The sequence below is a fragment of the Condylura cristata genome, unplaced genomic scaffold (genome assembly GCF_000260355.1).
Source record: "Condylura cristata isolate star-nosed mole 26May11 unplaced genomic scaffold, ConCri1.0 scaffold00016, whole genome shotgun sequence".
In the NCBI taxonomy this organism is placed as follows: Eukaryota; Metazoa; Chordata; class Mammalia; order Eulipotyphla; family Talpidae; genus Condylura; species Condylura cristata.
In genome coordinates, this window is record NW_004567117.1 from 37,888,627 (window position 1) to 37,906,975 (window position 18,349).

At 50.5% G+C, this 18,349-nt stretch overlaps 1 protein-coding gene across 1 annotated transcript in view; it reads right to left on the reverse strand.

Annotated features, from left to right (window-relative positions):
• ALPK2 (alpha-kinase 2) overlaps positions 1–14,776 on the reverse strand; it is a 71,660-nt gene extending 56,884 nt beyond the window's left edge. Inside the window, exons 1-2 of the mRNA XM_004684016.2 lie at positions 14,668–14,776; positions 11,618–11,735 (exon numbers count right to left, since the gene is read on the reverse strand). Coding sequence (XP_004684073.1) covers positions 11,618–11,735; positions 14,668–14,776 — 227 coding nt within the window. The remainder of the gene's footprint in view (positions 1–11,617; positions 11,736–14,667) is intronic.
• Between the last annotated feature and the right edge of the window lie 3,573 nt (positions 14,777–18,349).

Genomic DNA, 18,349 nt, shown 5'->3' on the forward strand with positions numbered 1-18,349 from the left:
ATTTTCTGGGCCTTGTCTGCCCATGGGGAGGGGGCTGGAGGAGGGAAGCGCTGTGAAGGTGCCAGTGGAGAGTGGACTTCCACACCCACACACCGGCCCCAGCAGCAGGGGGCGCCGTGTCTGGTAAACTGAGACTGACTGGCAGGGAACACTCCACTCCAGACACATACCCAGTGCCCTAGAGCAGGGAGAGGAGAAATTAGAGGTGCACGGCTTGGTTCTTTCCCTGGGGCATCTGTCCGTTTAACTGATCAAAGGCTGCAGGATTAAACACGGAGCAGCAGAATGCAATTTGTAAAGTCCAAACTCATCCCATTACGAAAGGCAGAGAGAGTTTCTGGTGCTAGCAGGTTAGAGGTCACGGTGGCCTGGATCTTTAGGGAAGGGAGCCAGGAGCACAACCTCAAGACCAGTGGGAAGGATTAAAGGTTGGCTGGGCGGGGAGGCCATTCTGGGCACAGGGACCAGAGCCGGGGCTGGAAGCAGCAGGCTGGGTAGAACCGACAGTGAAGAAACAGGCTGGTGTGGAGAGTCGGAAGAAGGCAGCCCTGGGGGCACAGGGCCCTGAAGGACAGGAATTGGGGGTTACGAAGCAGAGAGTTCCGGGGAACACAGCATGGGGGTGGACTGCATGGGGAATTCTGCTTTTCCTCTTCGCCCAAGTGCGATTCTGAGCAGATTGCAGAGGCAGCCGGCAATGGGAGGACGACACACAGGGGAAGGGGCTGACACAGCAGCCGGCCTGCGCGTCGCTGTGAACACGGCTGGATGGCTGGGAACAGTAGCTGCACCCACAGCTGAGGGACCCCGTGAGGATGACAGACGCGAATTCCTACTCAGGACTGGAAGTACAACCTGGCACGGGAGCACCCACGGTTGCTTGTCACCCCTGGCATGGGAGCACCTACTAGTGGCTTGTCACCCCTGGCATGGGAGCACCTAATATTTGCTTGTCATTGTCACCCCTGACAGAATGTTAGTGGTGCTCTGAGTGCTTTTACAGAACACCAGGTCCGGGGGTGTCGAGGGCAGGGAAACTCCTCCGCAGGACACTGTAGTGACGGTCCAGGCCATTGTGCTGTGCACCCCCCCAAACCTACAGAATGTGCAGCACCAGGTGACCCCAGAAAGCCTGGCTTCTGGGTGATAGTGATAAGTCAAAGCAGGCTCAGCAGCTGTAACAAAAGCACCCTACTGGGGTATTGCTGGAGGGCCAGTCTTGGGGGGGGGAGGGTGTCATGGGGGGAATGGGTTGGTGTTGGGGGAGAGATTTGGAAACTGAATACTTAAGGCCCAGTTTGACTGTGAAGCCAATACTACTCTAAAAACAAAGTCTCCTTTAAAGAGGGTGGCGTGGGGATGCCAGCACCAGACCCACCCAGCTTCGCAGAGGGCGGGGCTTCCCTGTGCCCCCTGGGAGAGTCCAAGGAGCACTGAGGTAAATGGACACAGCTTACGGGACAGAGGAGGCAGAATCAGCCAGTGGGTGGGAGTGGGGGTCGTGGCCTCCGCCCCTAGGGGGAAGGGATTCCTCTGTGGTTTGGCACAAAACCCCTGAGCTTCTGGCAGCTTGCTGGGGGTGCTGCAGATGGGCCCCACCTTCTTCCAACAGCCTTGGATGATCTATAACGTAAAAGAATTGGACCAGACCGGTCGGATTTGACCAATTAAAGCAGAATTTGAGAGGGGATAGGGCCTGCGCTTCAGTATTTTAAGAGTTGCAGGCGGAGTGGACAGCCAGGAGCAGGAACAGGGACAGGGAGTCTCCGGAGTCAGCTCACACAGCGCCCGGGTTTCCTTTAAACACAGTCTGACCCGCTAGATCAGGGCGGGGCCCGGGCTGGAGCTGGTGCTGCTGGTCCCAAACCAGCTGTGAGTGGTCAGTCTCGGGTGCCTCCCAGCTCTGTGATGTGGGCAAGTCCCTTTACTCAAACCACAGGGAACCATCAGCTGCCACCGGCACGCTGCTAGTTTGAGCCATGCTCCCAGAAAGGGCCTAGCACGCTGCCTCCGTGCTTTTGCCTTTTTATTTATTTATTTATTTATTTTTAAGATTTATTCATTTGTGCATACAGAGCTGGGGTACAGGCCAGAGGCTCAGGGGCGGTGAGAGGCTCACCAGAGACAGAGTGGGGAGCAGAACAGGCAGATCGACGAAGTACACTGCTGAGGGGAGCAGCGGGCGGGTCAGGAGAGGTCTGCCGCGCCATGTGGTCACCTCCAGCGCAGGCGGGAATCGAACTCATGCGGAAGCGGCTTTAGCTTCTCAGTGCTGTGCTTTAACCCGCTGCGCCACCAGGGAGGGCCGCTTTAGCCTTTTTTTAAACATCTAATTGCTGGACCCAAGTGGAGGCATGAGCAGAACTGGAGCCAAGGATGCACTTTCCAGAAGGAGCCTGGAAACCTGTGGCCCTGGGACGACCGTGTCCTGATTTAATTGCTGCCCCTTCACAAAGCCTGGTGCTCACGACCGTCTTGGTCCCCTCACTGGGCCATGCCCTGTGCCTCTGCCTTACCCGCATGTCCTGGTGCCCACTGGGTGCACAGGCCTGCTAGCTGACACCCAGAAGAAGCAGAGGCCTGGCAGGGGTCCTGGGAGGGGGCTGGGGAGAGTGCTGGACAATGGGAGTCCATCCTCATAGTTCTGGAGGTTGGAAGTCGTAGATCAGGGTGCCAGGCATTCTGGCGAAGACTATAACCTAGCTACTCCCAGTACAGGGAGGCTCCACCCAGCTGTCGATGAATGGCTGTGTTGGAGGAAGAGCTTGGTGGAGTGGGAGGAGCCAGCACAGATTGGGGGCAGCCACAGGCCCCCTGGAACTCAGCAGTGCGGGCTGCTGACGGGGTGGCCATCTCCTCCAGTCCCGCCCTTACACATAGAGAAATTGAGGCAGACGAGGTTAAACAGTGTGACCAGTTAAGAGGTAGGACCAAGACTTGAACCCAGAGAGTCTAAATCCAGAGCCCTCGTAAGTATCTACAGGGGGTTCAGAGCACCCTGAAGCTCTGCCCCGCAGCCAGTGGTGCACATCCCCCACCACAGCCTGGTCCCGGCCTGTCCCCATGCCTGGCCAGGACACCTGCCTCACTTAAGGCAGTCCTGTGTCCTCCTAAAATGTGTTAGCTCTAGCCCCAAACGTGAGGTGGTTAGAGTTGGGAACTTTGGGAGATGATACTGTTGAGATGAGGTCATGTGGGTGGGACCCTCAAGGAGGGGTTAGAAGCAATGAAGCAATGCCAGGGAATGCTACCTCTTGCTCGCTCTCCCAGGTGGCTTCAAGGAGGCAGCTAAGTTCTGGTCTTCACCAGAATGCCTGGCAGCCTGATCTACGACTTCCAACCTCCAGAACTATGAGGATGGACTCCCATTGTCTAGCACTCTCCCCAGACCCCTCAGCCCAGACTGTGGTACGTGGGGGCTGACTGATACCAACAGGGTCAGAAGGCCATCCAGGGCCCAACACCTGAATGGAGCCCATTCTGATGTCCACCAAGGGCTCAAATGCGGTCTACAGTGGGTCTCGGAGGAAGCAAGGTGTGGGCCTCCCCTGCCCACCAAGAAACAGAATCAGACTCATGCCTGGTGGGAGGTGCTGGCATAAGATGCAGGACAGGGCACTGGCACCTCTGTTTCAGAGAAGACAGGCAAGCAGTCGGCAGTGACAGTGTGTGGAGGCAAACCCAAGGCAGGCAGGCAAGTGGTAGTTCCTAGAGAGTAAGACAGACACAGCCAGAGTGACAGAGCTACAGAGGGGAGGCAGAAAGAGTCTGGCCGGGGCAGAAAGGGCTTCCAGAAAGAGGAAGGGAAATGTCACAAGAGGCCCTTGCCTGAGTTCTGAGCGAGGAATAGAACTGGGCATGAAGACACTCACCCCCAACCGAACCTTCTGCTCAGTCCTGCTCCCCTTCCGTTCCCAGGACTCACAGGTCTGACTCAGCTCCAGCTCTGCCTCTGACTAGCTGTCCACCTTTCCCAGTAACTTCTTTGTGATTTTCACCCTGAAAGAAGGAGCCAGTGATTTCTGCATCCTTGGGGGCCCCCATCTTTCCACTCCTCAGAAGTGTCTGCCTATGATTCTGTGATGACTAAGACCCAACCCCACTTGGCCCAAGAGCTTCCCCAGTTTCTGTATGTTCTCGGATGATGTAGATGGAATCACATGTTCAGAAAAGAAGCCAGTGCACCTTCCAGCTGCCTCCAAGGTCTTGGGAGAGGCTCTTGGATCAATCTGTTCCCTGCCCCTAGAATAGCTCTGATGTGGTCTGAGAGTCAACAACCCCCATATCCAGTCCTCAGGAAAAGCTGAGTGTCCCCTGTGTGCCTTCCATAATCACTCACTCCTTTAAGACAACTAACAAGGTCAAACTGGGAATGTGATGAGAGCAGCGGATTCCCAGAAGGACCTGTCACCCCAGGGGTTAAATGGGGTTTCTCGTCAGAGCCTGGGGACTCATTCAAGTAGCAATCCAGGCGTGGACTGGGGAATGACCACTGTGCACACCTGTTGAATTCATTCAGGAAGAACAAGCAGGCGCTGCCTGGGCTCCAGGGTGGTAGACACAGAGGCCTTCCGGCTGCTGGAACATTCTACCAGGCATCTTTAAGACTTATGACACCTACTTAAGCTCACAGGAACACGAAGTTCACAAAATGCTTTACAGCCTTGAGTGAAATGTGGTCAGCCAAGACATAGCGAGATTCAGTCATCGTTATTTCTACCCAAGGATCCCTTAATCAGACATGTGAGTTGGATGCTACTCTCCCAGAGGGAAGAGGAAGAACGCTGAAAACATAGCTACCTTTCTTACCTCGCCATCGTTCTACTTGTAATGTTTCAAGATATAGTTCTGTTCAGGGAACCTGTCAAGGTTACTAGGAGTTGCTGGGTGTTCTAAATTCTTTGCTTGTATTGATTCAATTCCCAACCACTCCTAGAAAGCAGAGGCTTATCTTCAGTCCCATTCTGTAGGAGCAGAGACTGAGGCCCAGAGAGGCGAGGCTCCCTGCCCCAGACACTGCTGCCCCTGAGAGGTAGATGTGAGACTTCAATCCAGACGACCTGCCTCCTGTCCCCTCAGGAGGACATCGGCCCTCGCCTGCCCTTTGTAGGTGATATTGATGGTGACAGTTGTCCCTGTGTCCCTTGGAGGTGTTTCTTCCAGGAATGCAGGTATTTCAACCTAGACTCTACCTAGCCTCATGCCTCATTCATGACCAGCGACTTGTATTTCCTTGATTGGTTCCCCTAGGTTACTCACAGTAAAACTTCTGGTGTCAGGCTCCACCACCCTCTTCTCTCCCTGCCTCTGTCCCCACTCCTACCTCCACCCCTTCTGCAAACAAGCATGCTTTTCTGACAACTCATCTGGTTAGATGTTTAACAAGGAGGAACTTTCCCTGGATGCTGGATGCTGGATGACTGTGTACTGAAAAGACCTTGCAAGGGCCAAAGTCTGGTTGCAACAAAAAGTCCTAACAAACAACAATCTCCCCACTGCAAACCAGAGAGGTTTCGGGAATGAATCAGATGTCCCCAGGCTCTGGGGTCCTGTCTATCCCCTCAGAAATAATTGAGAAGGCGGGGATGTCATTAAAATCCATCCAGACTTCTAAAAGTCATCCAAACAGGCTTTCTAGAAACAAATGTGACCCAAAAAGCTTCTACCCCAGGTCTAGGTTACAGGTTTCCTATTATATATTCATTGCCTTCTGGGCTTTGAAAAGTCCATGCTGATGCTAACACTGTCAATGCTACTCACATAAAGTTATTCTGGCTCTGAACCAACTTATGATAAACTGGGACAGAGGAATTCTTCCAGCGTCATTCTGGGAACACATCCGGCCCTGATTTCAGGGAATGGGCAACAAACTGATATTAACAACCAATTAATAACCACTGATATTGGCCACTTACACACCTGTTCATTTTGCATGAATCACCTTATTTAAATCATCACAAACTCATTTTTCAGACGAAGAAACTGCAGCACAGAAATGTTCAGTGTCTTGTTCACGTCCACACAGCTAGTATACCACAGAAAACATCAAGTGTGGCCCTGAGAAAGGCCTGGAGGCTCTTCTCATCAATGACAAGTGCATGAGGCTGTGGAAATGCCAAGTAATAGCGACCCATCCCCACAATGCAGGGAATGCACCGGGAGCCGAAGTCACTGCCTCTGGTAGCCGGTGTTTTCGGGGTTCTTGCCTGTGCACCTGCACCCGGGAGATAGCAGGGGATGCCTGTACTGCTCCTCTGGGACTTTCAGGCTGGTCAGGAGGTGGGAAAGTCAAGTAAAAGAGTACTATGGGGCCCTCCCTGGTGGCGCAGCAGGTTAAAGCAGAGCACTGAGAAGCTAAGGCCACTTCAGCATGAGTTTGATCTGCACCTGCCCCGGAGGTGACCACATAGCACAACAGACCTCTCCTGACGCGCCCGCTGCTCCCCTCAGCAGTGTACTTCCTCAGTCGGCCTGTTCTGCTCCCCACTCTGTCTCTGGTGAAGCCTCTCACCGCCCCTGCACCTCTGGCCTGTACCCCAGTTCTGTTTGCATTAAATAAATATTGTTTTTTAAAAAGAGTAATATGAAGAAATAGCGCAGCAGGTGAAGGCTGGCTGCTGTTTCTCATACGGTGATTCAGGAAGGATCATCTGGAAGGTCAGAGCTACGAGACAGGAAAGCCCCAGGACAGAGCCACCTGTGCCAGGCTAGGCAAGAGGAAATTCTGCCATTACCATTATCTGAATGCTCGATACACCGTGTAGTTGTTTCCCAGAGCTCTGGATCAAGCTACCACAAAGAGCATAGAAGCACAGCCTGTGAGTCCAGTATCTAGACCACTGCCTCCGACAGTGCAAGGGAGGCCGGGAAGGCCAGGTGCCTGCGCTTCCACCCGCTTCCCACTGTCACAGGTCACGCTTCCCTTTCTCTATAAGGTGGACCCCCACCTCCATGGTGCTAGTTCCTGGGTTATGGCCACATTTAATCCATTCCGACCTCGTCCTTATGTAACTAATAATACCTACAAAATCCTATTTCCAGATAAGGCCTCTTTCTCAGGGTAAAGAGAGACATGAATCTAGGGGAACACTGGTCAACCCACACACGCCAGGCGCAGGCTGACTGGTGGTTCCTGGGCGTGTCTGCTCACTGCCCCCACCAGGTCCTCCACGGAGTCTGCCTCCAGCCCAGCCAGAGCTAACACAGAGCTGACCAGAGCCAGAGGGCTACTGGATGTTCCTACCCCAGGACCTGCCACACCCACCCTCCTCCCGCCCCTTGGGAATCTGTGCTCTCTCTCAGCAGGGCAGGACACGAAAGCAGCCTCCTGGCTGCAGGAGGAGCTTCTCTCTTGCTGTGGGTTCCTGGACAGATTCTTATCTGTAGCTTTGCTGCCTTTCTTTAACTAGTGTTCATGCAAGACCACAATTCCCCATTTGTATACACATCGTGGCAACTTGCTTTCACTATGAAGCAGAAAATATCTATTTGCATTTTCCTCTCCTCCCCACCCCTCCCGGCCCCTACATCTTCTGAAAAAAAAAGTCACGCTTCAGTGCAAACCATATTGTTTTCATTGGTACTTCTCTCCCTTGGAATGTTTTCTTGGCTTTCTGTTCCTCTCACCTGCCAAACACACATGACCTGCAGTCATGGAAATGTCACCTGAGCCCTGATCAGTCTCATCTGGGGTTAATTTGTCCAGGGTGCATAGTTCTTTGAGATTAGAGTGGAATGAAGAGGAGGAGACAGGGAGGACTCGGAGGGGAGCAAGGGAAGACCAGAAGGCCGATAAGCATGGCAGCTGGGCCCTTGTCTGCAAAGCAGAACAGCAGCTAAGAGTGGTTAAACCAGGAAAAGCCCTTAGGAAACCCAGAAACAGGAGTTTTCCAGTGTCTAAGATTAAATGACCCAAAGATTAAATGCAAATAGATAACGTACTTTTTCTTCGAGGGCTCTGAGCTAATACCGTTGGTGGTGGTGTATTGACAAAGGCAAGACAATTTGAGGCTAATTCTCTAACGACTGACTTTGACTCTTTGAAAGGCAAGTTACATAAATGACCACTCATTTTCCCAACCAGCACTTAGCACACAGGGAGAAGTCAGGCAGCTTTGCCTAAGAATGTTTTCAGATAGAAAACATTTCTCACCCTGGACAAGGCACTGGAGTCACCCGGGGCTTGGAGGAAAGCATCCAGGGTGAAAGTGAGATTTAAAGGCTCCCGGTGTGGCTGGTGTAAAAGTCACAACTTTTAAAAGCCATTAGTGCGCAGAAGATTTACTACCCAGCAGGAAAACGTGGCCATGTTTATTACATCCTAGCAGGACTGAACGTTTCCTGTAGGAGGCTGCTTTTCAAAATGGCAGGCCAGGAGCTTGGAAAGATTGAGTTCTGTCCCATACAATCTTTCAATTTTGCCCTAAACCACGGCCCTGCTGGACCCCAGAGACCGAGGACCTCCCGCCCCTTCCAAATCACAATTTCCCTTCCCTGGTTGTTCTTGTCTGGCTGGCAGATTTCCCATTTTAAGCTGCCCCCCGGCCTCCTGGGGCTTCATCATGGCTGCATTCTTCCATTTCTTAGCTTCCTGTACTCTTTACAAACATTAGCTTTGCCTGGTCTATGCAAACAAATGCATTACAGAAGAGCTCCATTCTATCTGGCAATTCCATTAGGAAAAGAGTAGCATGAAGTTTCGCTCTGGCTAAAAACTGGATAGAATATTTTAGTTTAGTGTGAGACCAAGGACTGTAATAGTGTGATCCCCAGGAAAAGGGGAGGCTCCAGTTTCCCTTCCCCACCCAATGGAAGGTGAGGGCACTGGGCAGAGAGGAGAAGCTGAAAGGATTGGGAAGGAAGGAGGAGCAGGTGATGAAAAGAAAACCTGGGGCAAGTGCATGGAGCAGAGAGACAAATGCAGAACAGCAAACTGCTTGCTTCTTGGCCTTGGACTTGCGGGACGTGGAAAGAGACACTTAGAGACTCGGTGAGGGGCCATGGGGAGGCTGACAGTGACAGCCTTTCTGCAGATTTTGAGTTTGGTCTTTTCCTTCCAGACTTGCCTGGCTCCTTCTGCCTCTTTCTTATGGGTCCCTGCAGAGCGTACCTTTGCTGTGTGTCAGGCCGTTGAGACTCAGCAGTCCTGCTCAGGCCGGTTCTGCTTGGCTGGGCATTTACCCCCAAGGGGATGGGTAACTCGGTGCTTCATGTGGAAACTTTTTTTTTTTCAAAGGTCCATTCATCCGTGCATGCAAGAGCTGGGGTACAGGCCAGAGGTGCAGGGGCGGTGAGAGGCTTCACCAGAGACAGAGCGGGGAGCAGAACAGGCTGATGGCAAAGTACACTGCTGAGGGGAGCAGCGGGCGAGCCAGAGAGGTCTGCCATGCATGTAGGTCCCCTCCCTAGTCAGGGATTGAACTTGTGCTGCAGTGGCTGCAGACAGCTTCATAGTGCTGCACTCTAACCGGTTGCACCACCAGGGAGGGCCCTCATGGGAAAACCATTTTAACCATATTCTTTCTTTGCTCTTCTCTCTAATGCATACTAATTGAATTAAGGACTTTTCCACTGAAGGACTTGTACATTTGTCTTTGTGCGGCAGATGGCAGAACCCATTTAGAGTAGACAAACTTAGGGGTCTTGCTACCCCTCATTCTGCCCACTAACAGAGCCAGTCAAGAAACAGGTATTGTGTGCCCTGAGGCAAGGAGAGGGAACACAAAGGTCCTCAAGGATCTGACTACCTCCACCCAGGTTGGCAAACGAGCCAACCTTGGCCCTCAGCCAAGTCTGGCCCTCTCCCCACCCCCACCTACAGCTAGAAATAAGGTTTTATTGAAATACAGCTATTTCATTTCTTGTCTGTGGACGCTTTTGCATTACAATGCAGTTGTAACAGAAATTATATGACCTTCAAACACTAAAATATTTACTCTTTGGAACTTTATAGAAAAAGTTTGCCTATGCTGATGAAGCAAATTCACTACCACAAATATATAGATCTATGATGCATTTGTGTGTATCAAAGAGGATTCTTGCCCATTGGAGGCCCACAGTCTACTGATTGATCTGTCAATCTTAAGCAATAAATAAGCCCCTCCCCCACCAAAGAGGCCCATGCAAAAGAGGAGAGAATGTTGGAGGCTGGACAGATGTGCCGGTAACTAGAATTACTGTGACGCAGAGGTGGGTTCTACTTTGAATGGGGCAAAACTGGAAATGAAGAAGCAGGAAGAGCCAAACTCCATGCCCCCCTCAACTCCGCCCTTGCTTCAGGGGCAGCAAGCGGGAGAATGGAGAGGGTGATGTATTTACCACTTGTCTTCCAAGCTAGACTGGAGTTTTCCGAGTATGTGGACGATATTCTTGCTGTTCACCTTGATCGCTAGAATCAGTTAATGGGGCTCCCATAGAGCTGCCTCACCAAGGGTGTTTAAAAAAACTAAATAATAGATGAATAGAAGGATCCTTTGACTATCAGGCTCAATATGCTTTAAGCCAACAGAGCCAAGCATTTCAATGATGGTGAGTTGATCTCTGAGGGTCCTTTGAAACCGAAGCGTGAATAGGGAGGTGAGTTAGTGTTTATTGAGCAACTACTACCTAGAAGGCTTTTCATGAACAGAAAATTATTTCATTCTCTCCCGGATAAAGACACTGCATTCTGAAGCGGTAAAATAATGGCGTCATAGAGCCAGCAATTGTCAGAACTAGAATTCAAACCCAAGTCCTACATGGTATTGTCAGACCCAAGGCCATGCCACCGGTGTTGTCACACCAGGCTCCTAGGGACTCATGAGACATGGAGACGGTGAAGCCGCCTCGGGAGCCCGGAACACAAACTCCTGCTCGCTTCAGCAGAGCAGTTCTTGCTAGTCTGCTTTGCATATGGTGCTTCCTGATTTGATGCGAACCAACGGTTCTCAGGCGAAGGATGAAGAATTAGAAAACACTGTACTGGACAGTACCACGTCTTCATAAAGTCCGAGGGGCGGGTGTCCAGCCTTACCTCCATCGCCACCTCACTGCTAAAGCCACTTCTGCTAAAGCCACTTCTGCATGAGTTCGATCCCCGCCCGCCCCGGAGGTGACCACATGGTGCAGCAGACCTCTCCTGACCCGCCCGCTGCTCCCCTCAGCAGTGTACTTCATCGATCTGCCTGTTCTGCTCCCTGTTCTGTCTCTGGTGAATCCTCTCACTGCCCCTGCACCTCTGGCTTGTACCCCAGTTCTGTATGCATAAATAAATAAATCCTTTTTAAAAAGAAGAAGAAAGAAAGGCTGGATAATAGAGCAGCTTCTCTTGTGTTTCTGAACTTGCCAGAATGAAAAACAAGATTAAGTGAAAACCCATATGAACATGACTGATGGCCGGACCGCCTTGAATAAAAGTCTGGATAAAGTTGCGATTCCTTCCATGGCAGCAAATTAGGACACTAGTGCCCAGAGTCTGGCAGTCATTGCTGGATGCCGTTGACCAACGCCTGCAGGAATGCCTAACCCTGGGATGAAAAAGGCAAGCACAGGCTATCTTTGGCTTTAATTCATCGAAACCCTCTCAGGACACACAAGACAGGGATCTTAGTAAACAGTCCACAGAGGGATGGCCACTTACCCATAGAGATGTAACATGTGAATATACTGATTCTCGAAGAATTCATAGCTGGAAATAATGTCGGATCCCTCTATGGTTTGACCATCCTTATACCAAGTTACCTCTGGTTTGGGCTGACCTGATGATAAAGAAATAAGAATATGCTTATAATGTTAAATAACGTTCAAAAAGAAAATTGCAAAGCTGGTAGGGGGTGGAATGGGTAATACACTGCTGTAGGGATGCACATTAGTCTGTTGGTGAAATGGAGAAACTGCTTCTGGTGGATGAGAACCCTAGAATCATTCAATAATCTCTACTGAACATATTATGTGCTGAGACTGTGTTGTGCAGGGAAGAAGCCACCTGTAAAATGAGAAATACTCTTTCTAATCTCAAAGAGTTATTGAGAAAAATTGCCTGGCACTTAGAATATGGCAACATCTTTCAGTGTCATGTGGGGGCAAAAAGAATTATCGAAGGAAACAAACTTTGTCTCATTCAGTGATTACTATTGATGAAAACCTCCAGGTTTAGTGGAGTTACAAGTAAGCTTGGAGAACTTTACTCAATAGAGGTGTGAGTAATCTGTCTGGCAGAAAAGATAAATAACAGATGAATTCTTGCCCTGTAGGACATTAACTAATGTTTGCCTGACTCAGCAGTCCTAACAATCCTTTATTAAGTTGCCAGTAAATAACTAATTCCTCAGATATTCTTTGACCAGGCCTGAACTCTTCCTGTGCCTTCTTTATTCAAAGAATCGGATAACATCTTTGAAACACTCATTTCATATGTATGTGGGCGTCACGATACTTTCTTGAAAATCATCCTTTGACCGTGCTCAGAGAGATGAGTGTGTATTCTGGTGTGACAGAGGGAAGAACAAAGTGAATGAGCAAATGCCACATCTTCCTGAGAGTACAGATGTCTGGGTGGTGGGTTTCCTAGTCAGGGACAGTGCACAGGTGAGAATGTTAGAAATTGACTAAGCTTTCTCCCTCCCCAGTCTCACATCCTCCCTGCAACCATTAAGTGCATGTGATACTTCTGGGCTAATACCCACCCCCCAAAAAATCATATTTTTCCTTGTGACAGGGAGAAGTATCCCAGTGTGTCCCAAAGAGCTGGTTCTCCCTTGAGTCCACACCATGGACCGTGTACTGAACGGTGTTTGTAAACACCACCCCAGGAACACTCCTGAGCACAGGTTTTTGATGAGCAACCCCACAGACCACTAAAAGAAGAAGAAAACCCCATGTTCTCCTAAGGTCATAAATGTGGGAACGCTAAAAGAAACTGAGGAAATAGCAAGAAAAAAATCTGTGAGGCCTGAGCCCCACATGGACCCATGGACAACTTAGGCTATCTCCCATCCCCTCCACGTCACCTCAAATTTTTGGTTTCCTATCTCGGCTACCTCTGTGCCGATGCCAAGAACGTGCTTGCACCAAATGTGGGTGTCCCTCTTTGCCTCCCCTCCCAGACAGGCCCCTGAGCAGGGGTCCCTGGGGTCAGCAGCAGACAGAATCCTGCCATGCCATGTCCGAGCTGAGCAGCAGCTGAGCAGAGGCCCCTTCAGGCCGGTGACTGAACCAGGCTGCCTCTAATGGAGCCTGACCTCGGCCTGTCCTCGTCAGCCTGCTCCCCACTTCCAGTTGTACAAGCTTCCTTCTTAGGAAGGAGTTACTTAATGGGGAGATTTAATCCAGTGGCAAGGTTGGGGGTGCAGAACAAGGCTTGGGAGTGGGGATGCGATTGCTCCTTGTTCACGTGAAGGGTCTGCACACAGTATGTGTGAGTCAGACCTGGGGGTCATCCTGACCTCTTGGACTCAGTCTCTTATTCAGACTGATAGGGACGATCGAGCTCCTCCCCCCAATTCTTAGTGGTTGACTGGTGTTTTCCCTTGGTGTGGTACAGATCTGAATGATGGGCCAGAAATGAGACCTGCGCAGGGAAGTGGTATCTTGTACCTTGTGGGTGGATCTCTCTTCTCCCTCCACTTGCTGGAAACCTCACCCAAAATTCCTACACTCCTGTGTGAAGCCTCCTGCAGGCCACGCACTGAGAGTCACCTCCAGGATGTTTCTCCAGCACCCCACCACCTGGTGGGGGGGGGAATGGGAGGGGAAGAGATGGGGGAAGAATGGTGGCCATGTTGAGGGTACATCCACAGGCTTCCTGCGCAGACAAGAGAGCCCACTCTGAGAGCTCAGGAGTGTGTGTAGGCCTGTCTCCTAGCTGAACCCCAAGGACGAGCGCAGAGGTGAGGGGCTCAGTTCTGGGCTGGAAGGGCTCAGCTCGAGTCGCTCCAGCATCCAGACTGAAGTGCCATAGCGATTCTGCTAAGACGATGCAGCCATGTCCAAAGCTGGCTCTTGTCTCTGGGTTTAAAAGAAGTCTATTGGGAGGGAAGAACTTTCTGCCTGCCCACCAGAAACACCACGGGTACCTCCATGATAAGGGGGAAGAAGAGAAGTCCGAGAAGGAAGGACCAAACCACAAGGCTCAAAATACCACTTCCCTACCTAATTGTTTGTTGTAATAATAAATCCTTTTGGACATGGGGGTTACCAGTTCTGGGCCTGGGCTGCTTACCCTCTTATCCAGAGAGGAGCCCAGTCCCTGGATTTTCCTCCACTGCACACCCTTTGTCAGGGTTTTAACCTTTTCTGCAGACTAGCCTGCCCCAAAAAGTTGGGGGCCCATGTAGCCAGTTTGGGGCTAACAATGAAAGAGTGGTGGGAGAAGAGTTCGGTGAATTGTCTGACAGGGAGCAATTCTCGCCATTCCTACGTGCCACAGGAAAGTAAGAATGGATTATCTGAAAAACTGGTGGGCGTGGAAGTTGCCTAACCAAGAACCGCAGGGTAAATGAGGAAGATCACTGCACTGCATGCAGGAAGTACCCCAGAAATCTCTTCAAACAGAAGTCAGAGAGGATCGAGTTGCTCAGTTGAGATTACTCAGAAAAAACTTCCCAGGTCTTTGTCCGAAATGATGCCTTTGTGAGCCAACTAGCAGGTTAGATAGAGGGGGGCAGCGGATGGCCGGCTGGCATGGGTTACCAGATATCACGCAGCGCAGCGTGGTGTCGGACTTCTCAGGAACTTTCTGGGAAAGAGGCGTAGATAAGAAACAAAGCGCACACCTCGGGGACCCTCCTGAGTCTGCCATCCTGTCATGCCAAGTGAATCTGAAAGACAAAAATCCCGCCGTCACCGCTTGCTCAGGACTGCTCGGATTCTCCTAAGAGTTAGAGATACACTAACTCTTCCCCATCAGAGTCTGCTGGGGAAGAAGTCATGGGCACTGTCTCCTTGGCTTCCAGAAGGTCACCGGCAGAGGGGAGTATTAGCAGCGCCCACCCCCCCTTCCACCCTCTGCAAAGTCAGTGACGCCCCTCCCCAAGTGGTGACAATCAAGACTGCAGACTTGGCATATGGGCGGATGGGGGTGGACAGAACCAGAGCTCCAGGCGGTCCCGGCAGCCCAGACAGGTGGAGAGGAGCATTTGTGGGCCAGCCAAGCCTCTGCCCCTCTGGTCCTCCTTTGGGCTCGTCTTTTATCTCACGCTCAGAAAATCTTGTATGTATATCGTCCTCCAGCCAGAGTTGTTGGTCAAATGCTGATGACGCCGCAGCGGAGGGGCGTTTCGGAGCTGGGAAAGTCCAGACGGGGCCGGGGCAGGCTAGCATTTCTGAGCCAGCATGTAATCACAGCCACCAGTAGCACAAACGCTTGATTGGCTGCCAGCTATGTCCTTTCCTCTTTGTTGGATGTCCTAAGTGGTCGCTAATACCTCCTCTAGCTTTCAGAGGAGGAAATGCTGGCTCGCAGAGGGTCGGTCAGCCGCGCTGGCAGGATCCCACAGCTCCAGCAGCCGCTTCCCAAGAGTCACCCACCTGGCTGGGCAGACGGACACCGGAGTGTGCACAGCACCCCCAAGTGCCCTTGGCCCACAATGCCCGAAAGGCCCCTGCCCCTCTACCCTGGGGTATTATGCCAGCTGCACACAGCCAGGCCATCTTTGGCATAGCCCATACTTGGGGGTGACGCTTGGCTGTCTCCATGCAGTGGGGTCCCCATTCTCCTCAACTAGGTGAGCTGTTCTTGCACACCAGCATTCTTGCATGCGCAGTAAAAGGAAATCACCCCACCATGGTAGGATACATTTAGTATGAATATAGGTGGGGTGCTTAGGAGCTGGAGCAAGTCACCCCAGAAGCAGAGGGTCCTGAACCAGAGCCCCAGTTGAGCACTGGATCATGGCAGGAAGCCCCTCTCCACATGAAGCCCTGGAACTTCTTAACCCTCTGGAAACAAGTTGCCTGCTCCCTCCCACATCTGGCTGCTTCACATTGGCCCAAGACAAGATCCCCGACAAGTCAGGGGTTGTTCCCACAAGAAAACCTTCCCATAAGCGGGGCGTGCACAGAAAGATCAGGGAGCAGGCAGAGTGGACAGTTCTCAGGACAGAAGCCACAGGCCCCGATCAAGGTCAAAACAAGGGGTCCCTGTGCAGACGAGATGACGAGGCCAGTGCTTTCTGCTGCTTCTGATGTTCTCCAGCACCCCCTTGACTTCAAGGTGTTCTCTGTAGAAATCTAGTGAGTCCTCAGAAACAAAAAACACCCCCAAACTGGCATCCTGAATGTCCAGGTAAGAGAATGTTGACTTGGGGGAATACATTGCCTCCTCTCTTCAGGAAGAGTGTATGCAGGAAGCCGCTTCATGCTAGACCTGAGGTTCAGTGATTTACGTAATGGGTAGAAAGAGCCATAAAGCTGAAGTTATGTGTTAGCCCCAGAGAGGAAGAGACAGCTTGAGCAGGGCTGGGAGGCAAATCTGAGCACTGTGGGAGAAAAGAGGAAGATGGAACCAAGATTTCAGAAATTTGAGCAAAAGATTCTTAAGAAAATGTCCTCTGTGATTATGGTCAAATCCTTATTCAGCATTCTAAGAAAGCCCTGAATCGCATTTCCAATTCTCTTTGTTATAGGACTTTGAAAGGCAGCTGTTCAGAGGTTGGATCACATGGGGGCCCCTGCATAACAGTTTACATTTAAAAGCATCATACACCCCTCTCAGAGTGGCTGGTAAATTAGTTGCACAGAACAGGAAGAAAATTCGTCTGTGAGGTGGCAAATAGTCATCTCCATTCCCAAGTAAGGTGCAAGTAGATTTGGGGAGCTGGAGGGCTCCAAATGGCATAAAAAAGATCAGATTTTATGCATAATTATTATTTACTTAGAGGTTATAGTATTGTCCAGGGGGAAAGTTGTTCACAAAGAGGTTGAAAGAAAGAGCTAAAAAAAAATTCCGAAGGAGAACTTTTATAATTACCATCTTGCATGAGAATGGAAGTGTTTAAAGAAAGCTTGATGAGTGTTATGGGGTTTTTTTCGAATGAACGAGTGAGCAAACCTGAAAGCGTGGAGCTCCTGCCGTACCAGGGAGCCAAGTGGTGGTGGCTGTTGTGCCACTGGCGGGGAAAGGGACCCACCTTCACACAAAGAAGCGTGATTACTCACCCCACATCAGGCTAGTGATGGGAGCCCAGACACGCAGGTGTGCCTGGGGATTAAAGAGTTGATGCTCCAGGGTTGTTGAGCAAATGATTGGTAAGCATAACAGAATCTAAATTCAGTTTTTGAATTTTCTAATGGTATTTTACAACTAGAAATATAAATTGTATTCACGTGCTCTTTCAACTGCCCTGGATTCAAATAAGGTAGGGAAATACGGTTAGCAAAAGGAAAGTGCAGCTTCAGAGAGGGGTGAGTGTATGGGCGTGGAGAGAGACAGACAGAAATTTGGAATCAGTAACCATACACTTGAACATTATACTTAAGGTAACTGAAACCAATTATGTTACAACTCTGGATGACTCATCTGGACAAAGCCTTCCGGGAGACTCAGCACCTGGTTAGGGATTATTATCCTAGAGAGGTTGTGGGCTGGGAGTCAGGACTGTCCATCCTGACCTTTCCATTTATCACATCTGTGTGGCAACATAGCATGTATGTATGGAAAGAGTGCTAACAGCCCTGGGATCAGCTTCCAACACTACCTGTTACTAGTACAAAAGCAGCTCCTACCCTCTCCATGCCTCAGTTAGCCCATCTGCAAAGTGGAGGCTTAATATTTGTACGTGCTTCTTATGTTGTTATGAAGATTAAGTTGTTGTGAAGATTAAGGAGCCTAGTACAGAGCCTGATATAAAAGTTAACAATAAATATTAATGCTAATTTTTATTAAGTGAGGCTTCAAGTTGAAAACACCAACTCCTCTGACTTGTTGACCAACTGTAACACTGCCATGGCTTGCTGTAACAGCTTTAGTACTCTCTGATTCACAGAGTACAGTTCATCCAGCTCAAGTGAACAGTTCAATCACTTCCAATATATTCAGTTAAGCAGCCCTCACCACTATCAACTTTAGAGAACAATTCCCCCAACCCCTTAATTTTGAGCTTCCCAGCAGAGTCCTCCCAATGCACACACAGTCCCCAGCAACCACTGATCTATCTTCTGCCTCTGTGAATTCTCTTATTCTGGATATTTGTTATAAATAGAATTGAACACTGAGGTCTTTTATGACTGCCTTCTGGGTCCTGGCATGATTTTTCAAGGTTCTTCCATGTGGTGACACGTGCTTTAGTCCTTTTATGACCAATCTGCAGCCCTTCTTAGGAACAACTGTTGAGGCAAAGGGTTAGTCACCCTGGCTCTCCACAGCCTCGAGAGA